Raw genomic sequence first — 24,166 nt, forward strand, 5'->3', positions numbered from 1 at the left:
ACCCACTGGACCTCGGGTGTGGATCTGGGAGGATAGGGGGGTCGGTAGGGGGTTGGCAGGGGGAGCTTATGGTTCCTGTGACCCGGACAGCTCTATATTTGCCGTGGCTGGAAGAGAGGACATTCCATGAATCTTGGATCCACAGCAAGGAGTAAGAAGAAAGGAGACAGTGAAGGAAGCGGGGAGTGTGGCCTGGTATAAACAAGGAGTCGGCAAGGGCTGTTGGGACAGTGTCTGTCCTGTTGGGAGGCACACAACACTGGGGGTCCTTATTTTTGCCAAGTCCATACCTGCTCTCAGGTGCACTTCCCCACTTAGTTTATGTTTCAACATTAGCATTGAAGAATGTGTTTTGTTGGGGCGCCTGGGTGGCTCAGTCGGTTAAGCGTCCGACTTCAGCCCTGGTCACGATCTCACGGTCCGTGAGTTCGAGCCCCGCGTCAGGCTCTGGGCTGATGGCTCGGAGCCTGGAGCCTGCTTCCGACTCTGTGTCTCCCTCTCTCTCTGCCCCTCCCCCGTTCATGCTCTGTCTTTCTCTGTCTCAAAAATAAATAAACGTTAAAAAAAATTAATAAAAAAAAAAAGAATGTGTTTTGTTTTATACAGTTCTTGGCACATGACAGGCCTTTGATAAATATTTCTTAAATGACTGAAGGACATGGAGTCCCAAACTCACACAACCCCAAACCCAGACAGAGGCATGAACCAGGGCACAAACCTGCAGAGGCATTAGGTTCTGAGTTCACTTTCCTTCTGGTACTTTCCACGATTCTCCTCTATCCTGAAATTTCCTCACTGGCAAAAAATTGCCCTTTGAAATGCAGATGAAATCAAAGACTTTTCTTGGCCTGGATCCACTTCTAAGGAGGGATCCCACTCACCACTCCAAACAGCCTTTCCAGGATGTCAAGAGGGGATGAGCCTCAGTCTAACGGGTGTGTGTTCACAATGCTGTGGATTGTGAAGGCCCAAAATGGCATTTAAAATACAAACACACTACATTTCGGGGCACCTGGTGGCTCAGTTGGTTAAGCATCCAACTTCGGCTCAGGACATGATCTCGAGGTTCGTGAGTTCGAGCCCCGCGTCAGGCTTTGTGCTGACAGCTAGGAGCCTGGAGCCTGCTTCGGATTCTGTGTCTCCCTCTCTGTCTGCTTCTCCCCTGTTCATGCTCTGTCTCTCTCTCTCAAAAATAAATAAACATTAAAAAAATAATAATAAATAAAATACATAAAAATAAAATACAAACACAACATCTCTATAAGTAAGGGACAATTCAGGAGGGAGTGGTTAAGAATCATCAACAACACACCCCTGCTTTCCTGTCTGTACAGTTCAAGAACATCCCTAGTTGAATGCTGCTTTTTAAAACATAATACAGGGGCGCCTGGGTGGCTCAGTCGGTTAAGCGGCCGACTTCAGCTCAGGTCACAATCTCGCGGTCTGTGAGTTCGAGCCCCGCGTCGGGCTCTGGGCTGATGGCTCAGAGCCTGGAGCCTGCTTCAGATTCTGTGTCTCCCTCTCTCTCTGCCCCTCCCCCGTTCATGCTCTGTCTCTCTCTGTCTCAAAAATAAATAAAACGTTAAAAAAAAATTAAAAAAAAAATAAAACATAATACAGCATCCATGATTCATTGATGACTGTACTGTTTCCATGGGGTTGTTTGCTGAGAGGTTAGATAATGTCACCCTTCTGGAAGCCTTGGGTGGGAGGAGTAAAAAACACATGGACCGATTTCAGCCAGTGGATTCACACACCATGCCTTCTCAGAAATGGGAGGTAACAGTCTGACCCCACGAGGAGTAGGAATGAGTACATTCTCTCTTTCCACATGGGACCTGAGAGTACTTCTGGATCTTTTATTGACATTTATGTCTCAGTTTTCCCTTTGCCACAAAAAAAAAAAAAAATACTGAGTTTAAAAGGAATGCCTCCTTCTTGGAAAATAATTCTTTTTTAAAAAAAATGTTTGAGAGAGAGAGAGAGAGAGAGAGAAAGAGATCATGAGTGGGGGAGGGCCGAGAGAGAGGAGACAGAGAATCCCACGCAGCAGGCTCTGTACTGTCAGCACAGAGCCCGACTCCGAGGTGGAACTCACGAACTGTGAGGTCATGACCTGAGTTGAAATCAAGAGTTGGACACTTAATCACTGAGCCACCCAGGCGCCCTGGAAAATAATGCTTAATGGCTGTGTTTACAGAATTATAGCACAGTATTAAAAAAAAAAAAAAAAAAACAGAAAACACAAAAACAAGGTGCTTGGGTGGCTCAGTCAGTTAAGCACCTGACTTCAGCTCAGGTCATGACCTCATAGTTTGTGAGTTCGAGCCCCGCATGACACTCTGTGCTGACAGCATAGAGCCTGCTTGGGATTCTCTCTCTCCCTCTCTCTGCCCCTCCCCCACTTGCTCACACTCTCTCAAAATAAACAAACTTATATTTTAAAAAAACAAGAAAACAGGGGTGCCTGGGTGGCTCAGTCAGTTAAGCGTCCGACTTCAGCTCAGGTCACGATCTCGCAGTCCGTGAGTTTCCGGCCCCGCTGATGCAGGACTCTGGGCTGCATGGCTCAGAGCCGGCATGGCAGAGCTGCATGGCAGAGTCTTCGGACTCTGGGCTGATGGCTCAGAGCCGGGAGCCTGCTTCCGATTCTGTGTCTCCCTCTCTCTACCCCTCCCCTGTTCATGCTCTGTCTCTCTCTGTCTCAAAAATAAATAAACGTTAAAAAAAAAAAATTAAAAAAAAAAAAAAAAGAAAACAAAAAACCTTGGACATAATAATTCCTATCTACCCAGGACATGTAAATCCAAATCAGATCTTACTGTTTTGGGCAAAGATGGATTTCAAAATTGACAGGGAGAGATTGGCTAGCAGGTCCCATCAGACACAGTGACAGCACAAATTTCTGATTCTTAAAAGATGCAACATTTCAGATGGGACTACATAATATTTTAGACATAATAACATAATACAGGTGATTATATAACTATACAGTTACTAATTTTACCATAGATATTTATCATCATGCACAAAGCATGATACTGAAAGAGAAACATTTAACAGAAAATGGATGCATGAAATAAACTTTTTCAAGGAGTTTACGCTCTGAGAAGAAAGGCTAAAATAAGAGTCCAAATAATCCTAGGCAGATGATATTCAGACAACAATAAGGAAGGAACAAACTGCCCATAGGAATCCCAAGGAAGGAGAGGGGGCATCAGACTGGAGTGGCTAAGAAAATCCTAATGAAGATGGAACAGAGTATTCAGATGAGGTCCAGGTGGAGAAGAAGAGAAAACCAAGTTTTGACTGTTAGGTGAGCTTAGGAGAAAAAAATCTAGAACTGCAAGCTGGGACCAGATTGTGTAGCAAAATCACTTTAGCTCCAACCTTGGAGGCAAACAGAACATTTTTAAAAATATTGTTATTTGTCAGCTAGGGCTGCTGTAACAAAGTATCACAAACTGGGCGGCCTGAACCGCAGATATGTATTGTCTCACACTTCCGAAGGCTGGAAGATGAGGTCAAGCTGTCAGCAGGGCTGGTTTTTCTCTGGGCTGTGAAGAATTTGTTTACAGGCAATCTTGTACCCTTGGCTCGAGGACACATCACCCCAATTTCTGTCTTTTTGTTCACGTGGCATTCTCTGGGTGCATGTCTGTGTCCAAATGTTCCCCTTTTTATGAGGAAACCAGTCATTTTGGATTAGACCCACCCCAACGACCTTACTTTAACTTGATTATCTCTGTAAAGACCCAATCTCCAAACAAGGTCACATTCTGAAGGATTGGGGGTTAGGACTTGACCATATCCTTTTGGGGATACACGATTCAACCAATAACAGCCACACACACACACACACACACACACACACACACACACACACACTTTCATATAGCAAGTGACTTTCTTTTTTTTAAGTTTATTTTTTTAGTAATCTCTACACCCAATGTGAGGCTCAAACTCATGACCCTGAGATCAAGAGTTGCATTTAAAAAAGTCATATCGAGAGGTTCAGGTCTGGTGTTCATTCTAGCATCATATCATGCAACAGAAAAGAAAAAAATAGAAAAGGAAATGCTCTAGGGGTACCTGGGTGGCTTGGTCGGTTAAGTGTCTGACTCTTGAATTTCGGCTCAGGTCATGATCTCTTTGTGAGTTTGAGCCCTGCATCAGGCTCTGCACTGATGGCACAGAGCCTGCTTGGGATTCTCTCTCTCCGTCTCTCTCTCTACCCCTCTCCCGCTTGTCCCCTCTTTCTCTAAAATAAATAAACTTAAAAAAAAAAAATAGACGTTCTAGCCAGTACCTTCTCATGTAACTTCGTTTTCTCTCGAAGTTTATCTGTCTTCACAGCCACAGCCTAACTGCCTTCTCACTGTATGAAAACGAACAGGTGTGTTTGAGATTAAGGAAAGTATTAATAACTCTTCATTTGTATTATGCATTACAGTTCACAAAGTATTGTCTCCCACTTCATCTCATCTGATCGTCAAAAAAATTCTGAGGTAAGCAGGGGAGATACTCTATCACAAACGTATAGACAAGTGAATTCAGTCTCAGAGAGGTTCCATGAAATACTTAGGGTCCTGCTTTGGGTGAATGGATGGCAGTAAAATTTAGGTGTTCTGAATTACAGCCCAGATCTTGTTCATTCCTTTATGATGATGTATCAAAACATGAAAAGTATAGCAATCACTTTAACTTGTTTTCTTCACTTAGAAAAATCTGTGTCAGACGCAGCCTGCCAATTAAGGAGTATATTGACTGAATGAAAATCCAGGCACGTTGATAAGAATGTGTGAATTCTTGGTATAGGCATAATAGGAGGTAATAAACAAACAACGGACAGTGGTGTCTCTCATCGTGGGGCTGACAAGGCGGAAACAAATTCAAGATCTGCCTCTAGGGGCGCCTGGGTGGCTCAGTGGGTTGAGCGTCCGACTTCAGCTCAGGTCATGATCCCGCGGTCTGTGGGTTCGAGCCCCGCGTCGGGCTCTGTGCTGACAGCTTGGAGCCTGGAGCCTGCTTCAGATTCTGTGTCTCCCTCGCTCTCTGCCCCTTCCCTGCTCATGCTCTGTCTCTCTCTGTCTCTCAAAAATGAATAAACATTAAAAGAAACAAAATTTAAAATATATTCCTCTTTATATTTTTATTTTATGTATTCTTTTTACTTTAGAGAGAGTGTATGTGCGTGAGAGGGGTAGAGGAAGAGAGAGAATCTTAAGCAGTCTCCATGCTCAGCTTGGAACCTGATGCAGGGCTTGATCCTATGACCTGAGCCGAAATCAAGAGTTGGACACTGAACCAACTGAGCCACCCAGGTGCCCCTAAAATATATATACTCTAATGCAATCCAGCAGATAAAGCCCTTGTGCTATAAATATGGATAAATAACTAGACCCCAAAAGGCTACACTTACCCCTTCATTAAAGAATGGTTGGCCTGGTTTTGTGTTCATTTTTTTGGTTTAATTTCCTTTGTTGTTGTTGTTGTTCATAATAATAAATGTTACCACTTATTGCGAAAACCAGTGCACCAAGACTCATGCTAAGCACTTTCTGCCTTTCTCAGATCACCCTGTTTTACAGAATAAACCTGAGGCTCAGTTAGGTGAGGTGCTTGGTTGAATCCAGACTTTCTGACTCCATAAAGCTAGTTGACTTTTTGGTTTTGTTTCTTTTTGGTAATAGTGTCACTGATAAAATTCACATGCCATACAATTCACTCGTTCAAAGTGCACGATTAAATGCTTTTTAGTATATTCGCAGAGTGAATTCTGCAACCATGATCCCAAAGGAACCCTGTACCCACCCCTCCGGCTATCACTTCCGCCTCATCTTCTCATCCACCCCCCTCTTCTCGTCCTAGGCAATCACTAGTCTACTCTCTCCATTTCTGTAGACTTGCTTACTCTGGACATTTCATATAAATGGAATCAGATATTGTAGGGTCCTTTCCATTTTTTACAGTAGCCCCAAGTGCACAAAATGGGATAAACCACAACCCGTGGCTCATCATGCACTGTCAGTATTAGTCCACGGAGAGCCTGCCACTTAATTAAAAAACTAGACCATTAACAATAATTTACGTCCCTTAATGATGAGCTTTTCCCTCTGCCCTCCCATTCAGAGGTAACCACTCTGCATGGGAGTTTTGTTATCATTCTCTTGTTTTTCGTTTTTGTTTTTTTTATATATATATGTAGCTTCATCACAAGCTATATATATTTATAAGCATTTTAGTTTAGTTGCACTTTAGAGTTTGAACTCTATGTAGTCGTGAAGTCGTACACAGGGACACGTTTCTTTCACTACGTTACGGGGTTCCCTCTACATTGGTGTATAAATCTCCAGTTTATTCATTTTTCCTTGTGCGACTATCACAATTTATCCGCTCTCATGCCACTAAGCATTCGTGGGTTTTTTCTAGTATTCCCAGTCTGTTGGTGCACACGTACCAGCATTTCTCGAGTAAACACTCAAGAATAGTATTGGTAAACGGTACCAAAAAAATCCAACCTATTTCTTGTATTTTATTCCCCATCATCTTAATTTTTGCTAACTGAGTGGGTCTGAACTGGAATTCCACTATGCTCTTGATTTGCATTTCTCGGACTTAGGTGTTTGTGGTCCAAGTTTACCTTCTGTGAAATACTTGTTCATGTGTTTTGTCCATTTTTTTCTATTGGGTTCTTTCTCCTGTTCTTATTGATCTGAATTTATTTTAATCCTGTCAGTTTGTGTTGCAAATACTTTCTTTTTTAAGATTTTATTATTTTTTCATTATTTTTTAAATAATTTTTTGTTTATTTATTTTGAGACAGAGAGAGAGAGACAGCATGAGCAAGAGTGGGGAGGGGCAGAGAGAGAAGGAGAGAGAGAATCCCAAGCAGGCTCCATGCTGTCAGCACAGATCCCAGTGCAGGGCTCCATCTTGAGAACACCCAAGCAACTGGGCCACACAGGTACCCTTTAACATTTTATTTTTCAGTAATCTCTGCACCCAATGCAGAACTCGAACTCACCTCACCAAACTACACACCCGAAAAACAAATAACCCAGTGAAGAAATGGGCAGAAAACATGAATAGACACTTCTCTAAAGAAGACATCCGGATGGCCAACAGGCACATGAAAAGATGCTCAACGTCGCTCCTTATCAGGGAAATACAAATCAAAACCACACTCAGGTATCACCTCACACCAGTCAGAGTGGCCAAAATGAACAAATCAGGAGACTATAGATGTTGGAGAGGATGTGGAGAAACGGGAACCCTCTTGCACTGTTGGTGGAAATGCAAATTGGTGCAGCCGCTCTGGAAAGAAGTGTGGAGGTTCCTCAGAAAATTAAAAATAAACCTACCCTATGACCCAGCAATAGCACTGCTAGGAACTTATCCAAGGGATACAGGAGGACTGATGCATAGGGGCACTTGTACCCCAATGTTTATAGCAGCACTCTCAACAATAGCCAAATTATGGAAAGAGCCTAAGTGTCTATCAACTGATGAATGGATAAAGAAATTGTGGTTTATATACACAATGGAGTACTACGTGGCAATGAGAAAAAATGAAATATGGCCTTTTGTAGCAACGTGGATGGAACTGGAGAGTGTGATGCTAAGTGAAATAAGCCATACAGAGAAAGACAGATACCATATGGTTTCACTCTTACGTGGATCCTGAGAAACTTAACAGAAACCCATGGGGGAGGGGAAGGAAAAAAAAAAAAAGAGGTTACAGTGGGAGAGAGCCACAGCATAAGAGACTGTTAAAAACTGAGAACAAACTGAGGGTTGGTGGGGGGTGGGAGGGAGGGGAGGGTGGGTGATGGGTATTGAGGAGGGCACCTTTTGGGATGAGCACTGGGTGTTGTATGGAAACCAATTTGACAATAAATTTCATATATTAAAAAAAAAAAAAAAAAAAAAAAAGAACTCGAACTCACAACCCTGAGATCAAGAGTCACACATTCTACCAACTGAGCCACCCAGATGCCCCACAAATCTTTTAACAGACTACATTTAATTTTCTTAAAGGTATCATTTGACAGGCAAAAGGTCCTAATTTTAGTTTAGTTATTTTGCCTGTCATCTAATCTAGATCAACTATATGAGGAACTGTTTCTCAGGCAGTGGACAACAGACAGCACAAGACCGGGATTACCGAAGAAGTGGAACTCATAAACTAAGTTCTACACAGTCTGACTTCTCCACCTTGGAACAACCTCTCCCGAACAGCGCACTGGGCTGGAGTCCCAAGCAAAGCACGGTAGTCCCGCTAAGCCAGTGAGCCGGAGACCAGAGCTGGGGGCAGCTGAGCAAGGAGGGAACTGAGTGGTGGACTGCGTATCCTCAAAAGCGTGTGAAGCCCTTGAGTCCGTGGTTGATGGCTACACTGTCCATAGACTGAAAGATGGGTGTATTTTAGCAGAAAGCATGAACTCAACTATTGCACAATTTCTGTATTTCAGAGGCTTTTAAGAGAAACCAAGACTTTAAATTATCCTTATTTAGTTCCTGTTATCTGCTGTCTAAAATCGTCATGATGGGTGTTCACTTAAGATTTGTTAAGTATTGGGGCGCGTGGGTGGCTGTTGGTTGAGCTTCCGACTTCAGCTCAGGTCATGATCTCACGGTTCGTGAGTTCGAGCCCCGCGTCGGGCTCTGTGCTGACAGCTCGGAGCCTGGAGCCTGCTTCAGATTCCGTGTGTCCTTCTCTCTCTGCCCCTCCCCTGCTTGTGCTCTGTCTCTCAAAAACCAAAAATAAATTAAAAAAAAAAAATAAAAATAAAAGATTTGTTAAGTATTCATTATTATCCTAGGCATTGGTTGTATTTTTCATTCTTCATAGCAATCCAGTGAGAGAAATCCTACTATCTCTCAACTACAGGTAAAGAAACTATGAAAGCTCAGTAATTTGTCCAAGAAGTTACAGAACTACCTAATGATAAACCCAGAAGTCAAACCTAAGTCTCCCGAGGCCCCTACCCTGGGCACAGGAGCCCCAAGATACTATTTCCTATGCAATGGGCACACTAGGTCAATAGCTTTCATGAATTTCCATTCAGTTCTACTCAATATTTATTTTTTTAACGTTTATTTATATTTATTTTCGAGGGTAGGGAGGGGTGGAAACAGAAAGAGAGACCATCCCAAGCAGGCTCTGCACTGTCAGCACAGAGCCCTATGTGGGGCTCAAACTCACAAACCGTGAGATCATGACCTGAGCTGGAATCAAGAATCGAACGCTAAACTGACCGAGCCATCCAGGTGCCCCTTCTATTCAATATTTAATGTGCTAGAAATTCTGTTGAGGGTTGCCGATAAAAGATTATTAAGTTCAGATAATGTACTATTAAGAAGGACAGGGACACCTGGGTGGCTCAGTCGGTTAAACGTCCAACTTTGGCTCAGGTGATGATCTCACAGTTCGTGAGTTCAAGCCCCATGTCAGGCTCTGTGCTGACAGCTCAGAGCCTGGAGCCTGCTTCGGATTCTGTGTCCACCACCCCACCCGGCCTCTCCCCTGTTCGCGCTGTCTCTCTCTCAAAAATTAACTAAATGTTAATAAAAAAAAATGTACAAAGATAACATAACAATGTGATGATTTGAGAAGAGGCTGTGAGGGACCAGTGAGGACACAGAGGGGAGACCGACCTACCAAGCCCGGCAGAGGACAGGCTTTGCTGGAGCTGCTAGGCTCTGGGTTGCGAATCCCCTCTACTCTTTTCCTTGCTGCCTAGCTCAGGGCTCTGCGGGTCACAAACACTGACGGAACTGGGAGGCAGTACACGCAGTACAGATAGAGCGCGTGCTCTCTGGAACCACAGTGGTCAGGTTAGGGTCCTGGTGCCACCATCTATGAGCTGTGACTTTGTGCAAGTCACTTAACCTCTGAGACCCCCCTTCCTTCCTGGGTAAAACAGGAATAACTCGTAAGATTGTGGGGACAGAAAGACATCATGTAAAGCCCAAAGTGCTTGATAAATTTTAGCCATTATTATTCATGAAACTGACTATAGTGGACCTAAAAATCACAGTAGATTCACACCGCTCTTACTGCATCGTGCAATATGATCATTGGGCATGAAAACCCTAGCAAGTTAAGCTCTGTGTGGAAACCAAGAACCAAGTCTACTCGTTTCTTTTGCATTCCCACCTCCATTTGCCAGAGATCATGAGAACCCGTAAATCCTACTTAACAGCTTTTGACTAAAGTTTCAGAGAGGAGATGCCCTGACAATCTCGGCCTGAGGTTTGAGACCTTGCCCATGTCATCCGGGCATTTCGTTCCTGTAGGGCTGACCTTCCACAGAAGGGTAGGTGGCCAGCCCCCAGCAGTAAAGCTGGTCCTACACATGTGGTCACTTGAACTTGGTTTATGTTGGTCTGTGGGGCACCTACGTGTTTCACATGTATATTATAAGGATGAGTATTTATTGAATCATCTTACTAAGTATAAAATATTGAACCAAGTTACTGACAAGGGATAATCTGTGCTATTTTCTTACAGATGGTTTAAATTTTCTTTTTAATTTTTTTTAATGTTTGTTTTTGTGAGAGAGAGAGAGAGAGAGAGAGAGAGAGAGAGAATGTGGACACACAAGTCGGGGAGGGGCAGAGAGAACGAGACACAGAATCTGATGCAGGCTCCAGGCTCCGGGCTGTCAGCAGAGAGCGTGATGCGGTGCTTGAACTCATGAACCATGAGATCATGACCTGAGCTGAAGTCACACACTTAACTGACTGAGCTACCCAGGAGACCCTTGCAGATGGTTTAAAGCCAGTGGGGAAAATGTGAGGTTTGCCATCTAAATACTGGGCTTGTTCTAAAGTTAGTGAGCCTTCACGGAACTCAAATACAAGTTATCTGAACCGTAAATGTGCAAGAGCTGAGACAGTTTCGAAGAAGCACTCGCTCTACCAGTTACCACAACATATTACATAAAGCGCCAGCTCCTATTCCAGGAACGCTGTTCTTGGCTTCTGAGCCAAGCTCTCCCGTTGGGCTGTGTGACCCTGGGATACCATCTCACTGGCAGATTCTTCTCCACTGTCCAGCTGCCTACTGACACATCCCTGTTTCCAAGAGAAAGGTCAGGGACACAGGAGTTCCAAAGCATGTCTCAGATTGCTGTGCTTGGCAAAACAACAACAGACTAGAGCCCTTTGAAGTCAGGCCAACCCTCTACCTGCTCTGACCCAAATTAGTCTTCTAGAGTCAAAGGTAGCTCTCTTGTCAGAAGGTCACTTAGCCCCAAGCCCCCATGTCTTAATACCCCCAAAACAAAGAGAATTCCTTTCCTAAATCCTTCTGTTTCCAAAATTCCTCAAGAGAACTCATGACCAATATATTCCTTATGATGGTAAACCTAATGTGGATCGTTTAGAAACTCCAAGAATAGAAATCCACTTAACAACACTGCAAGTTAGGTTTTATTATACAACAGTCAGAAGGAAATTATCTGCAGACAGCAATAACTGCCGTAGACCTGTATTCTCTAATTAAACAAATATATTTCTTATTTGAAGGTTTATTTCTTAATAAATATTATATTTAATGGTACAAAAAAGAAAAATATGCTATTTACAAAGAACAAAAGCAGCGAGGCTGTTTCTTTTTTAGCTATAATTACAATAAAAGAAAATACAGAAATATAGAAAATATAGAAAAATATAAAAATATAAACTACATCATAGATACGCCAATTAAATACATTCAGTAACACCTACCGAGCTACTATTCTGTAGCTACTCATCTTAAATAACTAATATTCAGTATCAGAGTCCTGGATTTACAATACTGAGTTTTTTCACAGATTTCCTTATCCGCCTTATTTTTTTCCTTAAGATTTGATGATCTTGTTTGCAAATATACCGAAAGTATCTACAACCTACAACAAAAAAAACAAACGAAGCAAAATCAACAAAGAGTTTTAATACTTATCAAATTCTTCAAGTATATTTCCACATTTTGAAAATTTTGCTTCAACTCTGGCATACTAACGATTATGAAAATAAGATGGATTTGTATTATCTATACCAAGGTATCCTGAGCACATTCTAAGAGCTATCACCAGTGAAACGCACACTTTCTACATATGAAAACGTTTCTGATTGGTTGCTAATTAAAGCACATACTTTAGCTGGTTCCACCCTGCCTCCCAAGCCCCAGTTAAGGTGATATGCATATTATACATATATTCACATATTAAATGAGACTTCGCCAAAAGCAAATTACTACAAATTCCCTTTCAATGTCAGCTTGTAAAACAGCGGAAGAGGCATCTGTAACAATACAAAGGTTCTCTGTAAGAAAACCTTGATGTGAAGGATTAAAATAAACTCCTCACAGGTCAGAAGAGATGAGAACTTAGCCCGCCGTTCTAGCCATCCAGAGAGCAGCTGGATGGTGATGGGGCAGCTCTGACAAAGGTCTTTTCACAGTCTTACAATGCCATGGGTTCACTGGTCAAGTATTTCAAACATGAATCAAATTTCTATTAAAAAAAACTAGACTGGGTGCGTCTGGATGAACGTCTAAATCTTGATTTCAGCTCAGGTCATGATCCCAGGGTTGTGGGATCGAGCTCCACACTGGGGTGGAGCCTGCTTGGGATTCATTCATTCATTCATTCATTCATTCTTTCTTTCTTTCTCTTTCTTTCTTTCTCTCTCTCTCTCTCTCTCTCTCTCTCATTCTCTCTCCCTCTTTCTCTCTCTTTCCCTCTCTCCCTCAGCCCCTCTCCTCGACCCACGCTTTCTCTTCAAAAAAATAAATAAAAATGTAAACTGGATATTTTAAGAGATTTTTTTTAGGGGCACCTGGGTGGCACAGTTGGTTAAGCGTCTGACTCTTGATCTCAGCTCAGTTCATGACCTCACAGTTGGTGAGTTCAAGACCCGTGTCAGGCTACGCATTGTCAGTGCAGAGCCTGTTTGGTATTCTCTCTCTTCTCTCTCTCTGCCCCTCCTCGACTCCCTTTCTCTCTCTCTCTCAAAATAAATAAATCTTAAAGAAGAGAATTTTTTTTATATTTGATGAGACCATAAATCACATAAGAACTAATTTCATTATAGTCTCACCATATATTCATCTTCCCTGGGAAATTGCTAGGATATATACTGTACCTATAGTAACCATTATCCCTGAAATAGTATGCCAGAATTACTAATGTTTTATTAGCTAGAAAGCAGTGCTGTGATGTTAATGTAATAATCTGTATTTCCAAGCACATCTACCACTTTAGCAAAAACAAAATACTTTGTACACAGATTTCTGCTTCCATCCTGAATATAGAAAGATAAAACTCTGATCTCACCCTAGCACAGAGAAAAGGCCAAATAACCTACAAACTCCTTCCTCCACCAGAAGACGTATAGTCACAAGGACAAAGGGCCTGGCTTGCCTTACCAGAGCATGGGAGGAAGGGCAGCTACCAGACCCTGCTCTCAGCATGAAGTAAAGGCAGATCGTGACCAGAATTTGAATCCTGTGATAGAATGGGGATAACCAGAGCACGGACAAAACCCAGCTCAACTCCTGAACAGACTGACTCAACCCCCACACTAACGCCAGAAAAAAGAAATGTACCCATTTTCAGGCATGATTATGCCTGATATTCACAGAGCACTTTTGAATTTATAAAGCACTTTGATGTGACGCTCACTTGATGCTTACAACAATCCCGTAGGCAGCATGGACAGGTGTTAGGAAGCCCACTCAGAGAGAGGGTCCCAAAGGTTAACTGTTTGATCTAAGTGACAGGAAAAGGTGACAGACTGGAAAATCAGTCCAGACTCGGCTCAAACACAGACACCTTTAGATATCTGTACTAGATGCCTCTACGCTCATAAGGAAGTAGAAATCTCAGTCTGAATCACATTTCTGTTCCTTGGCATCAGTGTGTTAAGACAGAAATCTTACAATTGTTTTCCTATTTATTTGTCCTTTTCCTCTTAGGAACCAGCATTTCGTTAACCCTTGTAATCATCTGAAACACTCACTGAGAATACTAATTCCAAAATAAAACCAACGATCTCACAACTGAGCTGAAGAATCTCTTTAGGATACTCTGAACTCTCTAGCAACAGACTGCTTACTCACGGACACGGGTGACACTCACTTTTTCTCTGACCTACAGTTTCCCTGCTCCATTGGCACCGAGCGCTGAGAGTTTTAACAGCCAGCATGTTCCACGAAGAAAAGATCAATTTCCCTTTCTTTAAGAGGATTTTTAAATAAGTTAATAGGAGGTATACTCTTTTTACGGGAGAAATGTTCCCTCCGAACCAGAACATATAAGTAAGTATAATGCAGAGCTATTATCAAACAATAAGGTCAGCAAAGAATCTTTTTCCATTTCTAATACTGTCAAGTGGACAATGTCAGTAAACTTTCTATGCGGTTGTTGTGGAAACAGTCTGCATCCTCTATCTTAATTGGCCCCTAAAGGTACGCAAATTACAGCATAAAAAGCAAGCAATGCAATCAACAAGATGACATCAGCTTCCAGTCCATGGACAGTCCTTACAAGCAGATCACCTGGCCCCAACTCAAGGTTCATTTTTCCATTCACCAGTTATCCTCTCCAGCATCTAATGTCCTTGGGCACTGTACCAAGTAAGCTGTGACATGAATGAATGGTCACACTTGGTCATTTCAAAATCGTCCAAAAGCTACGTCTACATAAGAAGAAAAAAAACCCCATACCTTTTCCTAACAGTATTCCAGCTACCAAAGCCTTCTCACAAGCCAAAGCTTTATCCTCTTTCCAATCGCTTTTTGCCCAAAAGGAGCTGAAGTGAAAGCTAGGCCACCAGGTTTTCCTGGAGTTCCACTCTTCTTGGACCCAGGGAAGGTGGTTCCTGGAAAAGAAAAATGTCAAAAGAGAAGGTCAGTGATGGAGATGGACCTATAATGGCAGAATATGAACTTAAGAAGAGTCTGTGGAAGGGAGCCTGGGTGGCTTAGTCGGTTAAGTATCTGACTTCAGCTCAGATCATGATCTCATGGCTCGTGGGTTCCAGCCCGGCGTTGGGCTCTGCACTGACAGCATGGCACCTTCTTGGGATTCTCTCTCTTTCTCTCTCTCTGCCCTGCCATGACTTGCACGTGCTCTCTCAAAAATAAATAAATAAACACTTTTAAAAACTGACAAGGGCCACTCCTTCTTTTCTCAAAATGGTATTATGATCAGAGGGATAGTTTTAGATATCCAGCTCACAATGGACTTAAATATCTGCTGTATGGATAACTGACGATCATCTTATGAGGCCCTAAAAAGCCCCACAAAAAATTATTGAAAACCAGCTGGGAGAAAAGCAGTTTCCATGTGATCTTACAAGATGATGACACACAGATCACCAAGAGCTTTACAAACAGCCTGGCAGAGAGTGGGAATGACCCCTTTTTGTCATCATTTCCAACTTGAAAATACGCACATTCTTTAGTACTGCAGTGGTAAGGTACAGTACTTATTTGGACACAATAAAAGAAATCTTTTTTTCTTGTAATGTTTATTTGTGAGACAGAGAGACAGAGCATGAGTGGGGGAGGGGCAGAGAGAGAGGGAGACACAGAATTCAAAGCAGGCTCCAGGCTCTGAGCTGTCAGCACAGAGCCCAATGTGGGACTCGAACCCATGAACCATGAGATCATGATCTGAGCCAAAGTTGGACGCTTAACTGACTAAGCCACCCAGGTGTCCCCATAAAAAAAGTCTTAATAGAATTTTTGTATGTTTTACCTGTGACCTTATTTCCTTGCTTCTGATGTACCCAGAAGAAACAACTGAAGACACAATTCAAGAAATCAAAAAACACAAGCAAAGAATGATATTTAAACATTGACAGACATCAGCTACAATACTGGGAAATTTTACTGATGCTGAGCCAGTAATAAATACTGCTTCTTTTACTTACCCCATTAAAGTCTGTCTCAGATATTTTGCCAAATATTTCCAAGCAGTTATATTTTTAGTGCATCCAGCAAAATCTAAGACTCCAAATAATACTTCCAGCCCAAGTTTATGGTGGTCTTTTTTTTCTGCAATGGCCACAACAATTAGAGTTTACACAAGATACTGAAGTGCACAAAGCTAAAAATATATATTCAGTTGACAAAATATTACTGAATTGTAAGCCTTCTAGTTTGGTTAACAGTTTAAAATAATTCATTCTGTTCATAGTCTCCTGTGATAAATCTGAAATATTCAATAATTCACTAATTTAGTCTTTGCTAATGAAGTCAGAGTGGTGAGTCTGATTTCTAAATGAGCTATACTTTACTGAGAACATTAAAGCACCTGCCCTATGTAGGCATTTTATATACGTTCTCTTCTAACGGGAGAGGGACTGACACAGTCCCAGTACCTATTGGACTTAAGCTGATTTCCTTCTATGAAGAAGTTATGTTCTGGGACGCCTGGCTGGCTCAGCTGGTGGACTGCATGACTCTTGATCTCAGGGTTGTGAGGTCAAGCCCTGTGCTGGGCATGGAACCTACTTAAAAAAAAAAATGTTCTTTTCTATACCGAGCTGAAATGCAACAGAGATTAAATGAGGTGAATTATATTGAAGCCATTTCTCTTGTGCTAAATATTGCCTCATATTCTACAGCAGGGGTCAGAAAACTTTTCCTAATAAAGGGACAGTAAATATTTAAGCTTTGTGAATGATATGGTCTATGTCACAACTACACAGCTCTGCTGTTGTAGTGCAAAAGCAGCCACAGACAACACATAAATGCTCCAAAAGAACCTGATTTATAAAAACAGATTAGGGGTGGATTTGGCCCATGGGCCACAGTTTGCTAGTCTACAGCTTATCTGCACATGGAGCTACAAAATAAAAATTATTTACCTGATTTTCTCAGTAATCTATGGAATTCTAACATGAGTTTATGAGATGGTACAATCTGATACAAAATCTGGAAGAAAAAAATAATCTTGTAAATTTTACACGTGATAACAGCATTCCTCAAATTTCAGCTTAGTTTCAAATAAGGTCCTTATTGCCTAATATGCCCTCAGTAAATGAATCAAGGATTTAAAACATGTTTTGCTCTTGTCCAGTTTCAATTTGGGTATAGAAAGGTGTTCTATGTAAAGCTATTTTTAAAAATCCCTGTCGGGGCGCCTGGGTGGCTCAGGTGGTTAAACGTCCAACTTCAGCTCAGGTTATGATTTTGCAGTTTGTGAGTTTGAGCCCTGCATTGGGCTCTGCTGACAGCTCAGAGCCTGGAGGCTGTTTCAGATTCTGTGTCTCCCTCTCTGTCTGCCCCTCCCCCACTCACGCTCTGTCTCTCTCTCTCTCTCTCTCTCTCTCTCAAAAATACACGTTAAAAATTTTTTTTAATAAAAATTTTAAAAAAATAATAAAAATGCATTTAAAATGTTCTATTCTATGTTATATATATTTTACCATTAAAAGAAATTTTTAAGCAATGTCCTATACAGTAACAACCCCAAACATGAAACAGGGATAAATTTAACAAAATATATACAATAAAAACTATAAAATATTTCATAGGGGAACAAAAGACCTAAATGAATGGAAAGACATATGATGTTCACAATTTGGCAACCTCCATACTGTGAAAATGTAAATTTTCTCAGAATTGATCTATAGATTGAAAATCCCAGCAAGACAATTTCTAGCACTAGACAAGCTGATTTAAAAATGTATATGGAGGGGCGCCTGGGCGGCTCATTTGGTTGAGCATCCGACTCTTGGTCTCGGCTCAGATCATGATCTCACAGTTTGTGGGACTGAGCCCTGTGTTGGGCTCTGCACTGAGGAGCCTGCTTAGGATTCTCTCTCTCTCTCTCTCTCTCTCTCTCTCTCTCTCTCTCTCTGCCCCTCCCCTGCTCATCTGCTCATGGTATCCCTCTCTCTCTCTCTCAAAAAAAAAAAAAAAAAAAAAAAAGCATTAAAAAAATAAAAATAAAAATAAAAATGTATATGGAAAGGGGAACCTAGGTGGCTTAGTCAGTTGAGTGTCCGAATCTTGGTTTCAGCTTGTCATGATCCCAGGGTTATGGGATCGAGCCCGTGTTAGGCTCTGTGCTGAGTGTGAAGCCTGCTTGGAATTCTCTCCATCTCTCTATCTCTCTCTCCCCCCCCTTCTCTCTCCAACTCATGCTCTCTCTCTCTAAAGAAATAAAAATAAAATACTTAAAAAAATTAGCTGAAAATCTATCATAGACCTAAACACAAATTTGTACTACTTCTAGAAAAAAGAAAAAAAAACAGAAGAGAATCTTCATTATCTTGGGCTTGGCAAAGATTTCTTGGACAAAAAGTAGTAACTATAAAAGAAAAAATGCATAAATTGCACATCAAAATTAGAGATTTCTGCTCTTCAAAAGACATTATTAAGAAAAAAAAGGCAAGCCACAGATTGGAAGAAAATATTCTCAGTCCATGTTGTGAATCCTATGTCATATGCCTTAGGTAAGGACAGATTATATAAAACTATCAAATCCATGAGAAGACAAATTACTCTCTAAAAAAAGAGACAAAACGTTTGAACAGACACTTCACAAAAGATGATACAGGAGTAGCCAACAGGCATATGAAAAGATACTCAACATCATCAGTCATTAGGAAAATGCAACTTAAAACCACATGAGACACCACTGCATATCCACTAAAATGGCTATTAATTCAAACGATTGACAATACCAAGTGTTAGTGAGGAAGTGAGAAACTGAACCTTCACATACTGACGGCGTGAATGTCAGTGGTATGGTCACTTCACAAACCGGTGGGGCAAAAGGCAACAAAAGCAAAAAAAAAACAAGTGGGACTACACCAAACTAAAAAGCTTCTGCACAGCAAAGGAAACCATCAACAGAATGAAAAGGCAACCCAGTGAAAGGAGAAAATATTTGCAAATCACCTATCTGGTAAGGGTTTAATATCTAAAATATAAAGAGCTAATACAACTCGAAAGCAAAAAACAAAGAAAAAGGTACAAACTTCCAGTTATACAATAAACCTAAGTCCTGGGGATATAATATAGAACATGGTGACTATAGTTAATACAGTATTGTATATTTGAAGTTTCTGAGAGAATAAATCTTAAAAGTTCCCATCACAAGAAAAGTAAGTTGTAACTGCGTGGTGATAGATGTAATTGTGTGGTGATAGACAGATAGATAGAATTACTGTGGTGATCATTTTACGATACATACAAATACTGAATTGCTACACTGTATATCTAAAAATAACATACCGTTATACACCAGTTACATCTCAATCGAAAAAAAAAAAAACCAGTTGGGCAGTTTCTTATGAGGTTGTTTCAAATTTTCCAGCAATTCCACTCATACAGTTACCCAAGAAAAACGACAATATATATGCACACAAAGCCCTGTACGTGAGTGCGCACCTCAGCATTCATAGCAGGCAAAAAGTGAAAATACACCATCAAGAAGTGTATGTGTAGAAATGGAACACTACACAGCAGTAATAAGGAACAAATTACGGACACCCACAATAACACGGATGACTCTCAAAAACATGCAGGGCAAGACAAGCCACACAATAAAGAGCACATATTGCAGGTTTCACGTGTATGAAATTCTAGAAGAGGTAAAATTAATGTGTAGTGACAGAAGGCAGATCATTATTTGCCTGGGGCCAGAAAAATGTGGGTAGATAGGCTACAAAAGGGAAATCAAAGATGTTCTGAGAGGATGGAAATGTCCAGCGTCTTGATCATCATGGTGGTTACGTGGATGTATGTCTCTGTCAAAACGCCTTCAAGTGTACACTTAAAATAAGTGTCTTATTGTGTGTGAAAGGTTCCATAAAGCTGATTTTCAAAAATTATCAAAGCAGAACTTTCCAAGAAGGGTGGCAAAGGGTTTCTGCCCTCAGTCTCACTTGGGCAGGGCGATGGGGGAACGGCCGTGGCGGCACCTCAGGGCGGGATCCGCTCTGTCCACCTCAGGGCACCATCACACAAACAGAGTGACTTGCTAGGAGTGCCAGAATCTGCAAGTTGGAAGGCACGACCTAAGGATGTTTTGAAGTTTCTTTTTTTTAGTAATCTCTTTACCCAACATGGGACTTGAACTCACCACCCTGAGATCAAGAGTCACATGCTCTTCCAACTGAGCCAGCCATACGCCCCTAAGGATGTCTTAAAGTAGATCTCCGACCCTGTTCAGTCATTGAAATAAACATTTTATACCTTCAGCACACTTATCAGTTTCTCTCTTGGTGCCTTCTCCCTCTTTAGAAAGTTGTATAAGTAGACGTGAGCATTTGGATTTGACGGGAACTTTTCATCATAGGCATAATTGGTGAGTACCTCTCGGGCTCCATCTTGATCCCCATAGAACTCCAGCATCTATATAAAATAAGTCATGATATCTTTGCTAAATTCTGTAAGACAGCTGTGCGAAAGATAATGCACAACTTGACTTTGTTGATGGGTACAAAAATTCACTAAAACGACAAACAGTACTTCCTGTACAGGGAACAACAGTAATGGCAGTTTTTGCTGTCACCAGCGTACGTTACAACCTCTGTGGAACACAGATCACTTACAACAAAGGCCCACATGGGTTCCCATTTCTTCCTGATCACATTTTTGTTACGGAAAAATGCAGCCACTTCAACCTAGGAACTGTTCCTGAAAGAAATGAAGGCCTCAAAGCAGGGCCCACCGACGAGTGAGAAAGACCCCACGAAGCAGCTAACCTCAGTGCCGACATGACCTCAGCCACAGAAGGAGCACATGGGAACTAGGATTCCTTCCCTTTCGTTCCCACCCACACAGGGGAATTCCCAGATTCACTGGCATGTGGTTTCAGAGAGTATCTTTTGACAGCATAATTATCACGTTAGCGTTTATGTAACTTTCAAAAATTCTGAAGATTTATTCCCAGTGCCAAGCCCCCCCCACCCCGCCCCGTCCTTTCACAGCAACTCTGAGATGACACAGCACCCTGACGAACTTCCTAAAAGCCATTATTCTTCATCCCACTTTATGACCTAGTTTCAGATTTTTGTCCCCTGGTCTTCTCTAGTCCACGAAATATAAAATATCTTTCTGCTTGGGAACACCTGGGTGGCTCGCTTGGTTAAGTGTCTGACTCTTGATCTCAACTCAGGTCATGATCTCAGGGTGGTGAGTTCAAGCCATACGTTGGCTCTGCACTGAGCATAAAGCCTACTTAAAAAAGCTACAACCAACTTTTTGCTTTCCTTCTAAATTCAATAAGAATACTAACAAATTAACATTTACAAATTATATTGCTATTAATTTTATAAATATTCGACCATGACCCATTATTCTGTGGTGAGGGGAACAAAAACAGTAACATTTACAGGATATTAGTAAAACAAAAATGACTCAGACCAAAAAGACATATCATATTCCCTCTTTTAAATTTTTTTTTTAAATTTTTATTTATTTATTTATTTAAAGACTTTTTTTTTTTAATTTTTTTTTTCAACGTTTATTTATTTTTGGGACAGAGAGAGGCAGAGCATGAACGGGGGAGGGGCAGAGAGAGAGGGAGACACAGAATCGGAAACAGGCTCCAGGCTCTGAGCCATCAGCCCAGAGCCCGACGCGGGGCTCGAACTCACAGACCGCGAGATCGTAACCTGGCTGAAGTCGGACGCTTAACCGACTGCGCCACCCAGGCGCCCCAGGACTTTATTTTTTTAAGTAGTCTCTATGCCCAACATGGGGTTTAAACCCACAACCCTGAGATGAAGAGTTGCATGCTTCACTGACTGAGCCAGCCAGGTGCCCCTCTCTGTCTTTTTAAAAAAAAAACAAAACAATTTTCTCCATTTAGTTGCCTTCTGACCAATAAAGATAAGGCTTATAACAAAATGAAACGAATAAAACTTTGTGAGAAGCCTACTTGCCTCTACATAACTCTTCACAAAAGGGTCCCAAACTCCAGGAGTTTGAATCAAGGCACCAAGGTTTATTGATGTCTTCCAACTGTGGTTGAGCATAGTCTGGGACGCTGTGTTGTAAGCATAATCATCTTCATCTGTTCAGAGATAAAAGATTTTTGAAAGTTATTCACTATCAAGGACACTCCTGATAGTAACAGCAATCAATGAACTATCCACAGGAAAAGTTCAGGCCCTGATGGCTCCGCCAGTAAATCCTAACAAACATTTAAAGAATACTACATCTTCACAAACTCTCCCCGCCCACCCCCAACTCCCTCCCTCCCTGCCAACACACACAAAAGGAACAAAAGGAAGTGTGGTCAGGAAGGCATATCTGGGGAGCTTTGAGAACGAACCTAGGTGGTAGCTACCTGGATATTTGTTTTAAATTATTCATTTTATCACACATTTGTGTACACACTTTTTCTGCATGTTACATTTCACAGTCTTAAAGGTTTAAAAGGAAAGTTAGTCTAGGGGCACCTGGGTGGCTCAGTCAGTCAAGCGACCGACTTCAGCTCAGGTCACGATCTCACCATTTGTGGGTTTCAGCCCCGCTTCGGGCTCTGTGCTGACAGCTCAGAGCCTGGAGCCTGCTTCAGATTCTGTGTCTCCCTCTCTCTCTGCCCCTCCCCCACTCGTGCACGCTCGCACGTGCTCTCTCTCTCCCCCTCTCCCAAAATAAATATTTTTTAAAAAAACTTAAAAGAAAAGTTAGTCTTCCAAAAGTGACAGCTAACAGAAACAAAATACTTTTTATTTTTGGCCAAAATAACAGCCCCTCCCCTTCCCCAAAATGCATAGGTATTCTCCTCCCAGAGGATCAACTAAATATATATCAATACGGACCTGAATATGAAGTGATAAAGGGAAAATAGGTTAAGAAACTACAAAGAATTTTAAAAGGAAAAAAAAACACACCCCTGAGTCAGTAGAAGTGGAGTGTGAATTTACTGTGGAAGGGGGTCTCCAGTCACCAGTGCGTCAAACCCAACCAGGAGAGGCCAAGAGCAACAGAGAAAAATCCCAAACCAATACTGAGCATTCGTTCAGGTGTTATGTTCTCATGAGTTTAGTTACACAGAACCAGTCCTAACCTTTATTAAACAAACATCCAAAGTTAAAGATGATCTAAAGAGCTCCACACATTATGTCATCTTTATGTCTTCTTGGTAGCGAACAACCCGTCAGCTGCAGAAAGGTCCTAAATCATCTACCCGTGGAAGAGACCGTGCAAATGCCATGTTCCTACTGCTTTTATCATCAATGTTTGTTTGAATTCCACCTAACCAGAAAGGTTAGAAAAAGGCAAATACTGACTTTAAAACTCATCTAATCAATTAATATCAATAAGCCTTTTTTAGTTCTTTAAGTTTTATTTATTTTGAAACAGAAAGAGAGAATGTGTGAGCAGGGCAGAAAGGCAGAGGGAGGGAGACAGAATCTTCAGTAGGCTCTACGCTCAGCACAGAGTCCACGCAGGGCTCAATCCCACAACCTGGGATCATGACCTGAGCTGAAATCAAAAGTCGGACACTCAACCGACTGAGCCACCAGGTGTCCCTCAATAAGCCTTCAAAAAAAAAAAAAAAAAAAATTATACCAGGCATTATGTCAAGGTTAACCAAAGAAATAAGGGATATGTAACCTCAGAAGACTGATTAGTCTAGAAGAAAGAAGAGATACAACATAAAACAGACATGAAAAAACTTAGGACAATTAAAAAGCAAGAGGTAAAGAGTCAAATGATATAGGTCAGACATGGAGCTATGAGGTTTATGGTATGAGAATGAGGGGGTCTAACGAGTCATGGAAGGGCAGATGGCCTTCTAGACGGAGAGGAAGCATGAAGACTGGACAAGATTATCACAATGAAGACAGCTTTTCACGAGTGTCTTGGGAGAGATCATACTCAGAAAGAGGGAATGGAATTCTGAGATTAGTGAACCTGCATATCCAAGAGACCAAGAGAATACTACGTACATATAAGTATCATAAGGAATCACTGCTTATACATATTAGCCAATATATACGGGGACTGAGATTTGGATGGAGGATGAGAAAATAAAAAGGGTTAATCCCAGAGAAGCTATGGAGGAAAACTACACAAGAGAAGGAAGATGCAGAGAATTAAACACAAATCCGGGGATAGGAGAGGTAACATCACCACTGGAAGCAAGAGAAAGGGAACTCTGAGAAGTAGGGACATGTAGCCAATTCCTGGTGTGGT

The 24,166-nt window shown here is 41.6% G+C and overlaps 1 protein-coding gene across 7 annotated transcripts in view; it reads right to left on the bottom strand.

Moving 5' to 3' along the window:
* Nucleotides 1–24,166, bottom strand: part of TAF1A (TATA-box binding protein associated factor, RNA polymerase I subunit A) — a 47,074-nt gene that overhangs the window by 4,303 nt on the left and 18,605 nt on the right. For 4 of the 7 annotated variants that reach the window (XM_019822237.3, XM_003999519.6, XM_045048564.1 and 1 more), the window contains 6 exons: nt 21,901–22,031; nt 20,207–20,365; nt 16,867–16,933; nt 15,928–16,051; nt 14,717–14,871; nt 11,417–11,897 (listed from right to left, as the gene is read on the bottom strand). In XM_019822237.3, the coding sequence (XP_019677796.2) occupies nt 11,785–11,897; nt 14,717–14,871; nt 15,928–16,051; nt 16,867–16,933; nt 20,207–20,365; nt 21,901–22,031 (749 nt within the window). In that variant the 3' untranslated portion in view covers nt 11,417–11,784. Of the gene's footprint in view, nt 1–4,309; nt 4,379–11,416; nt 11,898–12,938; nt 14,632–14,716; nt 14,872–15,927; nt 16,052–16,866; nt 16,934–20,206; nt 20,366–21,900; nt 22,032–24,166 lie in introns of those variants that run through there. The other 3 variants (XR_006591583.1, XM_045048563.1, XM_019822238.3) reach the window with 3 other exon arrangements.

This window comes from Felis catus, chromosome F1 (assembly GCF_018350175.1).
Source record: "Felis catus isolate Fca126 chromosome F1, F.catus_Fca126_mat1.0, whole genome shotgun sequence".
NCBI lineage: Eukaryota > Metazoa > Chordata > Mammalia > Carnivora > Felidae > Felis > Felis catus.